This window comes from Silurus aristotelis, assembly GCF_946808225.1.
Source record: "Silurus aristotelis genome assembly, chromosome: 26".
In the NCBI taxonomy this organism is placed as follows: Eukaryota; Metazoa; Chordata; class Actinopteri; order Siluriformes; family Siluridae; genus Silurus; species Silurus aristotelis.
Genome location: NC_139599.1, coordinates 16,063,747 through 16,078,185, shown reverse-complemented (window position 1 = coordinate 16,078,185; position 14,439 = coordinate 16,063,747). Strand labels below are relative to the sequence as shown.

General features: G+C 35.7%; 2 protein-coding genes across 3 annotated transcripts in view; one reads left to right on the top strand and one right to left on the bottom strand.

The window, feature by feature from the left end:
• LOC310720341 (uncharacterized protein) overlaps positions 1–14,256 on the bottom strand; it is a 75,659-nt gene extending 61,403 nt beyond the window's left edge. The window contains exons 1-3 of the mRNA XM_083530860.1: positions 14,058–14,256; positions 13,653–13,800; positions 10,737–13,529 (exon numbers count right to left, since the gene is read on the bottom strand). Of these exons, the coding sequence (XP_083386986.1) occupies positions 12,713–13,529; positions 13,653–13,798 (963 nt within the window). The 5' untranslated portion in view covers positions 13,799–13,800; positions 14,058–14,256 and the 3' untranslated portion in view covers positions 10,737–12,712. The remainder of the gene's footprint in view (positions 1–10,736; positions 13,530–13,652; positions 13,801–14,057) is intronic.
• LOC310720318 (uncharacterized protein) lies at positions 6,267–10,320 on the top strand. 2 transcript variants are annotated; one of them, XM_083530820.1, is made up of 4 exons: positions 6,267–6,403; positions 7,521–8,123; positions 8,365–8,436; positions 8,964–10,320. In XM_083530820.1, exons 1-4 carry the CDS (start codon positions 6,379–6,381, stop codon positions 10,235–10,237), a joined length of 1,974 nt encoding a protein of 657 aa, XP_083386946.1. In that variant the 5' UTR covers positions 6,267–6,378; the 3' UTR covers positions 10,238–10,320. The 2 variants fall into 2 exon arrangements, with proteins under 2 accessions (XP_083386946.1, XP_083386947.1); XM_083530821.1 differs by lacking the exon at positions 8,365–8,436.
• Positions 14,257–14,439: the final 183 nt, after the last annotated feature.

Sequence of the window (14,439 nt, the reverse complement as noted above, 5' to 3'; positions counted from 1 at the left end):
TTTACTTCTTTATTAAGGGAAACTCAGTGTACAATTAATGCAATAAGTTTATTAACTATAAAACTTGTGCTCATTCAAATGGACAGATTTATTAAATGACAAGTAAATGTATAAAGACCCAATATTTAATTAGTAATAAACATAGATAAATGTGTATTAATGTTTGAGTTTTGAGAGAAGAAATATAACATACAAGACATGAAAGTTGAACGCAAAACATGATTCCTAAATTTATAAATGTGATTTCAGCCTCTATTATTATTATTATTATTATTATTATTATTATTAATCAGGACATAAATGTGTGAATATAATGTAAGGCTGAGTGAAGGGGGCGTGGTCATCAGAGGTAAGGGGCGGGGCTCTGTGACTCAGTACTCTGTAATGAAGGTGAAAGTAAAAGTAATTTTCACTCGGAAACAGAGACTCTGCACCTTTAAACTTCCTGCTGTAACTCACTATAACAGGAGCAATTTATGTGTTTGTGTACAGGAAACATTTTATACACGGTGTTTAATCTGTAAAGCGGTAAATAGTGAATATGAGGAGCAGTGAAATGTGGACACACTTCAGCTAAAGCAGCTGAGATGTTTATATGAGGAACAGAAAAGGTAAGAGGAGTTAGCATCATGCTAAAGTACATGTTACTCACCGAACTCAATACCATGTAACACCAATCCTCCAAAATACACTGTGGAATTGTGCTTTCTAATCATGGATTTGTGTGAGTTAAGTTGTGTAGAAGGATGATTCTCTCTTTCTGTGTGTGTTTAGGAGTTTATTAGTTTCTACAGAAAGAGATTAAGATGGCCGCTGCAGCAAGTAGTAAGTTACATTTCCAGGGATACATTTAATCAAATTGTCGATTTATTAATTTATTTACCAATGTATTTATTGTGGAGTTATCTAATCTGTGTGTGTGTGTGTGTGTGTGTGTGTGTGTGTGTGTGTGTGTGTGTGTGTGTGTGTGTGTGTGTTTCCTACACAGATGAGTTTAAACTCATTGGTCCCAGTCATAGAGAGAAGTATAATCCCTCTGCTGTCACTCTCTCATGTCGTCTGTCTCCTGAAATCAGTGCTGTTAACATGGAGATCCGGTGGTTTGAGGGGACAGACTGTGTTTGTGTCTATAAGAACAGACAGGTGACAGAGGGGAGAGGATACGAGGGCAGAGTGAATCTGTTCACTCAGGAGCTGGAGAGAGGAAACGCCTCCTTAGAGCTGAGAGACTGTAAAAGGTCAGATATAGGAGATTATCTGTGTCAGGTCACTGATGGAGACAGAACAGAGGAGATTACAGTACAGATGAGTAAGTGTTCCTGAACTCCACACTGCATAAAGTCAACAAAATCCTCTGTGATTCTCATCTCAGTACATGAAACACACACTTGGTATTCAGTATGAGGTTCAGTAAACTGGCTGCTAATGTGGAGTAAAGTTCATTTTAGTCTCATAAACAGAAACTGTGTTTTTCACTCTGATACACACCTGCACAAGAAACTAAAAACAGCAGCTTGTACAAATATAAATTAAAGATAAATTAATAATTTCATGTGATCTATCAATTTAATAAACTTTAAATATTTATATTTTTAAATATAAACTATTTTTTGAACATTAAAAATTGTAGCTGAACATCTTTGTAGTGAAAACACAGAGTGAAGATTGTTGAGCAGCTTCTCTGAGTGTAAATCATAAGTTTTTCTCTTTGTATTGTATCTAACATTACATTTCTCTCTCTGTTGTTCTACACGACATCTTCAGTACGGGTAAGTAAATAAATCGACTTCACACTAATGTTAAAAACTGATATTTTATAATCTTATCACATTTATTACACTTTAATCCAGTGATCAAATAGAAAGATAAAAAGTATTTTCAGATCATGTTTACGTGAAGGAATCTGATCAGTAAGTGAGATTCCACTTCCATCAGTCAGCTTCTTTCCCACAATGCACCTGTGTGTAACCCCACTGTACTGCAATAATGTAGCAGAGACGTTTACCATGTCGAGTAAAAGACACAACAAACATGTAACATATAACACACACCACTGACACACTCCATCACAATCTCTCTCATCTTATACACTTTTATTAATATCTTATAGATTTGTGAAAATACTACAGCCTTCAGTTTTCTTCCTGAAATAAACAGAAACATCACATTTACTGTCACTATACAATAAACATAAATTGTAGCTGTAACAGGTTTCAGTGTTTGTAGACAGAATAATTACCATCATTTACTCTGAATAACAATCACACCATATTCTGTAAAAGTATTGAAAAGTCGGTTTAGCATTTAGCATCTTTAAGCTAACAGTAGTAATCCATGTAAATACACACAGTATAAAGAACCTGACTGACCTGAGAACAGAAGTCTTTACCTTCATTTATAAATCTTCTATAATAGGAGAGAGGGATTCAGGAGTGAAAGAGAGAAAAACAGAGCGAGATCACGCGTCTTCCCAAGTCTACTGCCACATCATATGCTGTCGTACCCAATATATAGACGAGGCAGCAGCAAAGCACATCATTCTGTTACCTGTTCAGTTTTTACACTGATAAATGTCTGTGTTTTTAATGAAAGGAATCTGATCTTCTGTCTATTCCTTTCTGTACTACAATAACACACAGATCTGTTACAGAATATTTAAGTCTAGATGTAAAATACACAGGGGGAAATGCACATATACTGACATACTGTATATTGGTAATTACATGCAAATATCAGAAACTAATATTTTCAGTAAATCACAAGATATTTGTGTTCTTAAGGGTAACTAGCGGTATATTAGCACAATGCTACATTCTACAGATTTACTGTGTGTGATGACTGATTGTTGTGTAGTTTTCCTCTTTTTTATTAAGACACACATCAGCTGTGTTTTAACCAGAGTAACAGTTACTTTCCTCATTTTCACATGAAACAATTCACATTTATAATCATTCATCAAATCTTCACTCTGTTTTATTTACTTTCACAGGGACATGCTTTCTGTGAGTATAAGAGACTTTTCTCTGATCATGATGTCTTGATGCTGCATGAATAATAGATGTATTGTGCAGATGAAATAGATTAGACTGTGCTGTGTGTTCAGACTGCAATAGCACATAGATATATGAGCATCATGAGCATAGTGTAGTAACACAACAGACTGTGATCACTGACAGAACATTCATCATGCTGTTGTCTAGTTTGTTATTAGTGTTATAGTAATGACACTAAAACACTGAGAACCAAAACAACACACAATGATCACTAATATTGTGCAGCTGGTTTGTTCTGTAGACTGTGTGCTGTGTGTGAATGAACACAGTCAGAATGAACACAGTTACACTTCCACATCGTATCAGACAGAGCTACAGTGTGAGCTAACGGCTATCGCTAACCAAAACACAAGATCTTGTAGAAAGTGAGACGTTTTGCTCTTTTACTTTGTACTCAGTAACTGTTACAGTCACATTGATGACAAATCAACTCCAATATACGTATTTAACACAATGAAAATACAGCATGTAGAACAATTCATCATAAACATTAGTGAAAGTGTGTAGAGTTCTGAGAGAAAGAATAAAAGTCCACCAGCATGAGTTCAGAGGTTTTATCCAATAGATAAACACACAGATACACTTCAAGAACAAAGGAGCAGATTACAGTTAGATAAAAAGTAGATGGTGGACAGATGAGACAAAGACTAAGCTGTAGCAGAGTGATGAAAAGAGGAAAGTGTGAAGTGAAAAGAAAACTGTTCATGATCCAAATTAAAGCAGCACTTCTGTGAAACATGGAGACATGGACATTTCTGGAAGACAGAAGAACTTGTCTCTATTTTTCCCAGATACAGATAGAAATGTGATTTAAATATAGTGCTGCTCAGCATTTTCACTTCATTTGCAGTGTTTTATTCAACAGCTGATCACAGATTTGTGTTACTGCACTGAGAGAAAACACTCCATCAAGTATTTCATTATTTACATATAAACTATTTATAATGATTCACTGTCTGTTATTATATTTTATAAAAATTGTAGCTGAACATCTTTGTAGTGAAAACACAGAGTGAAGATTGTTGAGCAGCTTCTCTGAGTGTAAATCATAAGTTTTTCTCTTTGTATTGTATCTAACATTACATTTCTCTCTCTGTTGTTCTACACGACATCTTCAGTACGGGTAAGTAAATAAATCGACTTCACACTAATGTTAAAAACTGATATTTTATAATCTTATCACATTTATTACACTTTAATCCAGTGATCAAATAGAAAGATAAAAAGTATTTTCAGATCATGTTTACGTGAAGGAATCTGATCAGTAAGTGAGATTCCACTTCCATCAGTCAGCTTCTTTCCCACAATGCACCTGTGTGTAACCCCACTGTACTGCAATAATGTAGCAGAGACGTTTACCATGTTGAGTAAAAGACACAACAAACATGTAACATATAACACACACCACTGACACACTCCATCACAATCTCTCTCATCTTATACACTTTATTTTCTCCTGCACTGATACGGAGCTTCACCTCAGTATGTGGAGATCTAAATTTACTGATGAGTCATTAATATTCTTCACATTAAAGTTTTTCGAATAACAGAATAATTTTATATTTGTTTAGAAATGATGGAATTTTAATTTATAGAATTAAAAAGTGAATGTTTAATATGTTTCTGGCTGCATGACTTTTCCCTCCACAGTTGTGTTTCTGTAACTGATAAATATCTCCAGTAGGAGCAGATGATTAACAGCACAGTGTAACAGGCTGTTATGTATATTTACTGTGTGTGATGTTTAATTTTAAAACCTTCATTATCTTACCTTTTTCATGAAAAGACACATAAACTGTGTAATGATCAGATTAACACTTTTTTATTTTATATTTCATAGTTAATTATTTAACTCTGTCATCATGTGCAAAACATTTACTGTTTATTATTCACACCAACAGGGGACAGAAGGACCAGGTGAGAAAGAGATTTATGAAATATTTATGTATTTAATCTGTGAATTATGATTTGTAGTTATGTGTTTACGACCATGTACCACTGAGTATCATGAGCATAGTGTAGTAACACAATAGTCTGTGATCACTGGCAGAACATTCATCATGCTCTTGTCCAGTTTGTTATTAGTTTTACACACACACACACACACACACACACACACACACACACACACACACACACACACACACACACACACACACACACACAAACTTCTGACCTACACACTGATACTGAGAGCTAAAAAGCTGAATGTTTGTGTTTGAATGTGATTTTATAACAGTAACTCCTTCATAAAGTTATTCACACTGTAACATTACTGTAGTGTAAAGAACTACAGAGAGATGTGAGTTAGAGATTCACACTGGATGCTGGTGAATTTCTTTCCACAGCATTAATTCGAAGTGATCTTTTTTAAATCAGCAGAAAAGGAGAGAAAAAATTCAGTAGAGGATAAAAACAGACTTCTTGAGAACAGCTACAGGCTTTTTTATATGTAATAGAATAAAATACATGTTTAAAATCGCAATGCTCTTTTTTTTGTATCTTAATTTTTTTTATTCTCAGATGCTCCTCTAAGGGAAGTTTATGTTTGTCAGGTGAGTAAACTTTTGTGAAATTTGATTATTATCCTAGTCTTTCATTTTGTTGTTGTTATTATTATTATTATTATTTTTATTATTGATGTGAATTTAAAACCAAATCAAAATTATAAAAAAACAAAAACAAATCAAACACATTCACCCATTGAATTCCATTTACATATTCAGTTTAAGATGAGGATCAGAAACCCTTTAACAGTAACATAATGAAGTTCTGTGAAAATCTATGCAGCAAAATTAATAGCATCTCAAAATAGATTTTACACAAAACAATGAAATCACAAAATGTTGAAAAATGACATGAAGTGCACTCACTGTCCCTGAATACTGTTGTTTGCTTTGACCATGTCTGACTGACAGTCAGGTGTAAATATAAAACTGATAAACATTATAACACTGAACACTATCTTTACTTTAAAAAATTCTCTGAACCAGTTGATATTTTTTTAGAAGTACATGATATTATGAAACAAAGATATCAAACATTTTGATTCTCCTGAGAGGATAAGAATTTTTATCATTCCTGTAATGATCAGTTTACTGTTTAGTGATTATATTGTACACACACACACACACACACACACACACACACACACACACACACACACACACACACACACACACACGGAGTGATATGAACAAAAAGACACATCATGTTTATATAACGTTTTATTTACATACAGTATGGAATCATGAATTAAACCTTCACAGTGTTTTATTTACTTCCACAGACACAGAGAAAATGGAAAGAAGATGAGAGACTGAAAATGGAGAAATCTGCTCTACACACTGGTGAGTATGGAAGGAGCTACAAAAGTAAACACACCTGTTTATCTTTATACCCTGAAGTGATCAATAATGAGATCTCCAGTAACTTCTCACATCCTTTATTGAATATATTATTTAAAAATTGTATAAGTAAAAACATTTTAAAAGTGTGAGTTTATGGAGGAGTAAAACCTTAATGACATACTGAACTTACACACTGATCTTAATACAGCTCACATGTTAAACTCAAGGCCCAGGGGCCAAACACACACTACTGCCTCTGTGGCCTTCAGTGTGATTCACTGATTGATGCCAAATTCTGAAATACATCACCCAGATTATAAATCTATATATACAGTATACTGGGAAAACAAATGGCTGATGCAGAGACAATAAGAGAGAGACAGCAGAATAATAACAGAAATAATCCAGTGTGAGTTTCACTTCAATCTATTAAAGTTATAGATTTTTTATTGGGAAAACATATGAATAATAAAATATAAATGACAAAAGTTTTCACATGATATTTTAAACAGTTAAATAGATTCTGTTAGATTTTTTCGTTTTACAATAAATGTTTCATTGTTATTTTACAACTTTGGGAATTTATGTTAATTTTGTGTTAATAAATATAAATTTATTTTAAAAGAAATAATCTTTATTTATAAATAGCCTTTAAATCGGAGTTAATGCTCATGTGGCCTGGACAGAATGAGAGATTGATGCTGTGTGCATTAAGTTTATTTTATACAGCATTAAGTAAAGTCAAGTTTATTTCTATAGCGCTTTTCACAACAGACATTGTCTCAAAGCAGCTTTACAGAATTTAACAGTTAAGGTGAATGATGTGTATTTATCCCTGATGAGCAGCCATGAGGACTGTTATGAGGAAAATGAAGATGTTAAAACATACACACTGAACACACTGAACACTACGTTGGATTTTGAAGTACATCAGAAAACTGTTCATGCAGTTTTGCTGAGTTTCCCTCTATATTTTCTATTTACTTTAATTAATTTATATTAAATATTATTAATAGTTATTTAGGTTTTAGTCATAACAAGCGGTACTTCTGTAGCAGATCACTGATTATGAACACATGAATTATTTAACTCGTTCTTCTGCCCAATTTATTTAAAGAACTGTCTGGAGCAGTAAAATCACTGGAACATAAAGACCAACAGCTGAAGAACACAAATAAAGAGCTGGAAACCAGTAACAATAAACTGGAGACACTGGAACAGGAGCTGCAGGACACAAACAGACAATTACAGGAGACAATGATGGTACTGGAGCAACAGAAAACTGAGTTAGCAGAAAAAAACAAACATACTGAAGAGAAAGAGAGACTTCTAACTGAGAGAGACAAACAACTAATAGAAAGAGACAAACAGATTCAGGAGAAAGAGAGACTTCTAACTGAAAATACACAAAGACTTCAGATGAAGGAGAAAACACTGGAAGAGAAGAACACGCTGCTCAGAGAGATAACAGAAGAATGTGAAAAATCAAAAAGGACTTTAGAAGAGAATCAGAAACAGATGAAAGACAACGAGACAAAACTTGAGAACATGGTGAAAGAACTGGAAACCAGTAAAAACAAACTAATGGAAAGAGATAAACAGATTCAGGAGAAAGACAGACTTCTAGAGGAGAAAACTAAACAGCTTCAGGAACAGACAGATCCAGAATCATCAGCCCCCATCAGGAGAAGAAACAGCATGGAATTTTTACCTTCAACAAGTGAGTAACTTGTTAAATTTTGTCAGAACTTCTAGAAGGTAAATAAACATTTAATAATTCACATGTATGAACATTGAATATACTGTATTCATACTTAATGGTGCAACTGTTAAGATATTGAGTTTAATGTAAACTGTGAAAATGATTAATTTTTTTGTATGAAAGAATTTGAATATCATTTGTACCTTCATACCTTCTGTAGAATGTCGTTCTCATTCTGAATGCTTCTGGTGTTTTCTAGTGAGTGGAGAGACTCAGGACTCAGAAACACCAATCAGGAGAAGAAACAGTATGGATGGAGATCGTCCATCATGTAAGTGATTAATGGTTCTTGTTGTATATTTAGTGTGTAACTTAGCAATAATTAGCAGTTAAAAGTGAATATAAAGTGAGACAGATTTAGATGCTGAAATTTATAATTAGATTACAATGTAAATATCAGTATAATAAATCTCAAATAAATCCGGTACAATAATAATTAATATATCTGGGGATACTGAGAGGTGCAAAAGAAAAAGAATTTAGTCTATTGTGTGTTTGCTGTTGTTTTGGGGGGGATCGATGGCATTACCCTCTTCTGCCCATCACAGTGACACTCACCAATCATGACCTTTATATACTTCCTGCATCTCTTTCAGCTCAGCAAACATTGTTAAATTCAAAACATTACTTAATGTGTGGGGAAAGTTTTTATAATTTGAGTTATCTAAAGGATGCTGGTGATCTAGATTTCATCATTAATAGATCATCAGTTCACCAGTGTACTCCAGAGCACAGTGTAATCACCATAATGCAGTAAGTGATTGTGTGTTGAATTATTTTTTTCTTGTTTATTTTCAGTGGGTGGAGAATTTACTCCACATTCTCCAGTGTCGGTTCCTGTAGCAGAACTGAGGCTTGTGCTGCTGGGGGGGACGGGGTCTGGGAAGAGTGCAGCTGGAAACATCATCCTGGGCAGAGAGGAGAGGAACCAGGCTGCTATATCTACAGCTACAGCTACAGCTACAGCTACATCCACCCAGCAGAGTGAGAGCACACAGGGGGAGCTGGCTGGGAGGAAGGTGACTGTGGTGGACACTCCTGACTGGTTCTCTCCTGGACTCTCTCTGGAGAAGCTGAGACAAGATGTAGAACTCTGTGTTCGTCTGTCTGCTCCAGGACCCCACGCCTTCCTCCTGCTCATACCTGTAAGGCAGCCTACAGGAGAGGAGAAGAGGATGCTGGAGAAAATAGAGGAGATTTTTGGAGAGAGAATTTGGAGAACCACCATGATCATATTTAGTGTCACTGATGAACTTCAGAAGAAGAACATTGAGGAGTTTATCCAATCAGGAGTCCAGGAGGTCCAGAGACTTGTAGAGAAATGTGGGAACAGGTTTCAGTGTCTCAACATTAAGGAGAGTGGAGATGGATCTCAGGTCTCAGACCTGCTGGGGAAGATAGAGAAGATGGTGGAAGAAAACAGAGAGAAATTCTACAGCAGTGAGATCTACCTGGAGACGGAAACTCAGATCAGAGCAATGGAAACTAAAATTCTGAAGGAAATAGAAGAGAAAAGGATGGAGGGGGAGAAGGATATGAAGGAAAAAATAGAAAAGGAGGTGCAGGAGTCTCTGAGGAAGATAGAGGGAGTGATCCAGGAGCATGAAGGAGATATCAGACAACTTAATGATCGAACAACTGAACTGGAGAGAAAGATGAAAGAAGAGAGGGATGAAGAGAAAAAGAAAGAACTTGAGAGGGAGCTGCAGCGAGAGGTAGAGAGAAGGACAGAAATGGAAGAAAAGGTGAAGAAACTAAAAGAAAAGAGAGAGAGGGAGAGAAAAGAGATGGAGGAGAGGCACAAACAGGAGATGGAGGTGATTAGGGAGGAGTGTGAAGGAGAGATGAGGATGGTCCTTATGAAAACCATCCAGCCTGAACTCCAGAGATACATTTTGGCCTCAAAGACAAAGATGGAGGAAGAGTGCAGCAGACAGATGGAGGAGAAGCACAGAGAGCTGGAGACTGTTAAACAGAAAGTTTCAGAGCTCACAGAGATTCTCAGGCTGAGGGAAGAAGTCTACCAGACAACTGTGATGAGCTTAACATATCAGAACCAGCATCCGGCTTAAGCTGAGTTACACTTCATGTATGACTTTGGGTATAATTTTTACTGTTGCAGGCAGAAATCTCACATCATGAAAGGATTTTTTTTTACTGTGATTTAGGAGCTACATAACAGAACACAGAGCTAAGGACTAAAGTAAGTGTCCTCACCACATAATGTGCATCATGTAAAACTGAGTGCAAACAGTGCAAGACAAAGACTACACAAGACAGTGTGGGACAAATGCACAAAATTCTCACATTCTCACCAGTGAAAGACTTTCTGCTCATTGTAAAACAGAGACAGTCGATGATAAATTTCTGGCATTGTGAGAGATTTTCTTCTGAAATGACAGAATGTGAATGCTGAATGACCTTCATCTAAAACTCAACAACCAGAAGAAGGGATCAGATTTTACAGAGCCCACAGGACAGTTACAGAAAGGCAAAGGAAGCAGTGGTGAAAAAACTGTGACAAGTAAACTGATACTGTAATACCACAACTCTTATAAAAAAAAAAAAAACTTCCAGCACAAATAAGATGTTTTTGAGAATATAAATAGTGATAAACTAAGTTTTTTATCTTACATATTATGAAAGACTGAATGAATGGTGATGGGGAAAATATTTTTGAGGTAAAGAGGTTCCTTTAAGTTAAGTACAGATGTTTTCTCAGATACACTGTATGTCAAACTGTAATATTTTTCTCATTGTTATCCTCAAGAAAAAGATTCTGTTATAGCATTAAGTGATAACATGAAATAAGTTGCATTACATTTCAGAATAAAGGGAAAAATTAAGTGTTATTCTGTAATGAATAAATACCTTGAATCGTTGGCAAATAGTTTTGAGTTGAGCGGACTGAAACCATTCAACATATGTTATAAGAGAATAATCAACTTCCAGGTGGAATCAGTGACAAGATCGTTAATTGCTTTCCTAAGACTGCACACCCTCAAGTATTTAATTATTAATTATATAATTAACTGTATAATGGTGCTACATACGAGAACTGAAATTATGTAGTGACAAATATTTCCAGTGTTTAATAATGTTATTGTGTCACTTTTACTATAAATTCCAATTTCTCCTGGTGCTGCTTTCTAATAATCGAATAATAACTCTGGAATGAAGGACACATTTTTACATACTCTAGAAGTGAAATCCAGGTGAATACAATTTTAATTCTTGTGTGAATTTTTGTGTCAATATTCTCTAAAGTAATTAATGTTTTCCCAAATAGCAGGCAAAACCAGACTGTTGTTCATTTTCCTTTTTCTTTCTGCACTGGAGATTGGATATTAATTTCAGCACATCAGTGAATGAGAAACAGCAGAACAGATCTATGCAGTACCTGTGATCACCGAAACACTCTTATTCCAGTTCTCTTTTCAGTATTTTTTTACTGTTAAATTATTAGTTATTATATGTAAACATCTTTTAATCTGTTTCACCAGTTATGTTTCAAATAAAAAGAAAAATATAGATTTGTATGGAAACATACAACATAACTTGTTCTTTGATTGGATGTTCAGAGCACTAGTTAGAGCTCACTAATCAGATATGTAGGAAACTGCACAAGCTCAAATATATTGGTGTGGATTTATTTCCGCAATGGCTGAAAAGAAGAAGAAATTGATTGGGTTGCAGATATAAGGAAAGGTCGCCAAAACAGTTCGAAACTAAGCTTTATCATGTACCATAAAATTAGAAATTTTATTTAAAATTGTAATACAGTGAAAAATGCACAAAAATGCAGGAAAAACCTGTGGCAATTTTAAGAGGTTAATATCAATGCTTCTGCTAGAGATGATGTATCTGTGCAGTGCAGTTGTGGCTGCAGTGAAAAGATCCATGGAATCAGATCATGGAATTTTATTCATTGTGTTTCTTGCTTTAGTAATGGCATTCAGTATTGCTGCTTGAAATACCTGTCTATGGTCCAGTGTTCTGTTACACTGCGTTTTTATATAATACTGGTTTCTATCGCTGTTACTTCAATAATGATAGTATTAAGGGGTGGATTGACTCAGGTGGGACACCACTGATGTTCTGGATGTGAAATACTCTGCCCGCCACTGCATTCAATAAAAGTTAAACAAAGCTTTCCATGAATTAAACTTAAAATAATTACATATTATTAAACATATGTAATTAAATAGAAATGAAGAAGAGATGTTTTAATATTGAAAGAATGCATTAAAATGTCAGAGCATGTTATAGAAAATGAACAAAAAATAAAGTCGGTGACATTTGGAGATGCTTTAATAGTAAACTCAAGTTAGCAACAGAGGCGTTTTGTGAAATAACATTTTAAAGGTTCATAGGTATTTAAAACAAAAAAAACCCCACAAACTACTATTTAAGAAGAGACCATTACACAGGACCCACTGAAGAACAACAATGCAAAACAGGATGATTTACACAGCATACATAAAACATCGAACAACATTTATGTATATCATTAACCCAGATAAGGCAGGATAGTACTACTGTGTTCCTTAAACACTCATATCATTTTCATCATCATCCATAACCCTGATTGGATGAACTGTAGCAGTCACCAGCAGTTCATTGGGATTGGTAGTTTGTAAATTCAGTGAGGCGCCCTGCTGTTCAGTGAGATTGGTAGTTTGTAATTCCAGTGAGGCGCCCTGCTGTTCAGTGAGATTGGTAGTTTGTAATTCCAGTGAGGCGCCCTGCTGTTCAGTGAGATTGGTAGTTTGTAATTCCAGTGAGGCGCCCTGCTGTTCAGTAAGATTGGTAGTTTGTAATTCCAGTGAGGCGCCCTGCTGTTCAGTGAGATTGGTAGTTTGTAAATCCAGTGAGGCGCCCTGCTGTTCAGTGAGATTGGTAGTTTGTAATTCCAGTGAGGCGCCCTGCTGTTCAGTGAGATTGGTAGTTTGTAAATTCAGTGAGGCGCCCTGCTGTTCAGTGAGATTGGTAGTTTGTAAATTCAGTGAGGCGCCCTGCTGTTCAGTGAGATTGGTAGTTTGTAAATTCAGTGAGGCGCCCTGCTGTTCAGTGAGATTGGTAGTTTGTAAATTCAGTGAGGCGGCCTGCTGTTCAGTGAGAAGTGCACTGTCTGTATTACTGGAAGATACCTGAGATTGAGAATTAGAGGAAACCTCGGCCACTCTAACAGAGATACCAAGGTCAGTGGAGCACACACGACCACCAATGGTAGGAATTTGGCCTGTTAACATCTGAACGATCTCCGAGGCATGTTTTTGCTCCGTGATAATCTTCAAGGTGAATCTGATTGTATAGTTTCTTCCTGGACAATCTAAAGGAGTGATCTCAATTACTGCCATTTTCCTAAGAGATAAAACAAAAGTGGATGTGAATTGTGTCAAGTTTGTATAAATGTTTTGTTCATGCGCATGTGTGAGTGTGTGTGTGTGTAAGTGTGTAAGTGTGTGCAGGTGTGTGTGTCATTACTTTGTTGAAATGGATGTTCGACGGCGCCTTAAGCAACAGCAGACAGCAACTATGGCAATAACCGTGATCAGCAGGACCACCACAAATATGATGAAAACATCAGATTTTAGCCACTCGGACATGGTGCTCACCCTGTTGCCATCCATACCTACACACACACACACACACACACACACACACACACACACACACACACACACACACACACACACACACATAGCAGATTTACATCAATCCCATTTGTAACCAGGCATAAATACAGTTTTTGGGTGTTTTGCGAATTTTGTGATTTTTTTTTAGATAAATGTGTATTTTTAAGGTTAGCATTACTTCATAAACGTTTCAGAATTCACCAAGAACGTTAACAAACATACATTTCTACATACACTTTCAATACTGACTTACGCTCCCAAAACTCAGAAACAAACACGACCGTTACTTCCGATCACTAAAACGACTCCGCGGGTCGACTCCCAGCGTGTTACTCATAAAGGTGATTTAAAGAGCCGACTCAAAGATTCAATTTTAAGATCCGAATCAATTAGCCGACTCGTTTTTTTTTCCTCAGAGAAAACGGTGGGAAAGATGACTAAAAGGGAAAAAGGTGTTGAATTACTCCTTATTTTATCATCTTTAATGGCAACAGACCAACAAGACCAACTGTCTGACTTAAGTAGGTGAAAGTAAAAGAACCATGGGTTAGAAAATATATATTTTTTTTATTATTTAAGGCATTACCCAGCAGAGGGCGCCCAAGATTAACATGTTATTCCAGATGAAACTTATT

Coding starts and splice junctions, on each gene's coding strand:
- LOC310720318 (XM_083530820.1), top strand. CDS start 6,379: ATGGAGAAATCTGCTCTACACACTG. Junction 6,404..7,520: donor GAAATCTGCTCTACACACTG/GTGAGTATGGAA, acceptor ATTTATTTAAAG/AACTGTCTGGAGCAGTAAAA. Junction 8,437..8,963: donor GGATGGAGATCGTCCATCAT/GTAAGTGATTAA, acceptor GTTTATTTTCAG/TGGGTGGAGAATTTACTCCA.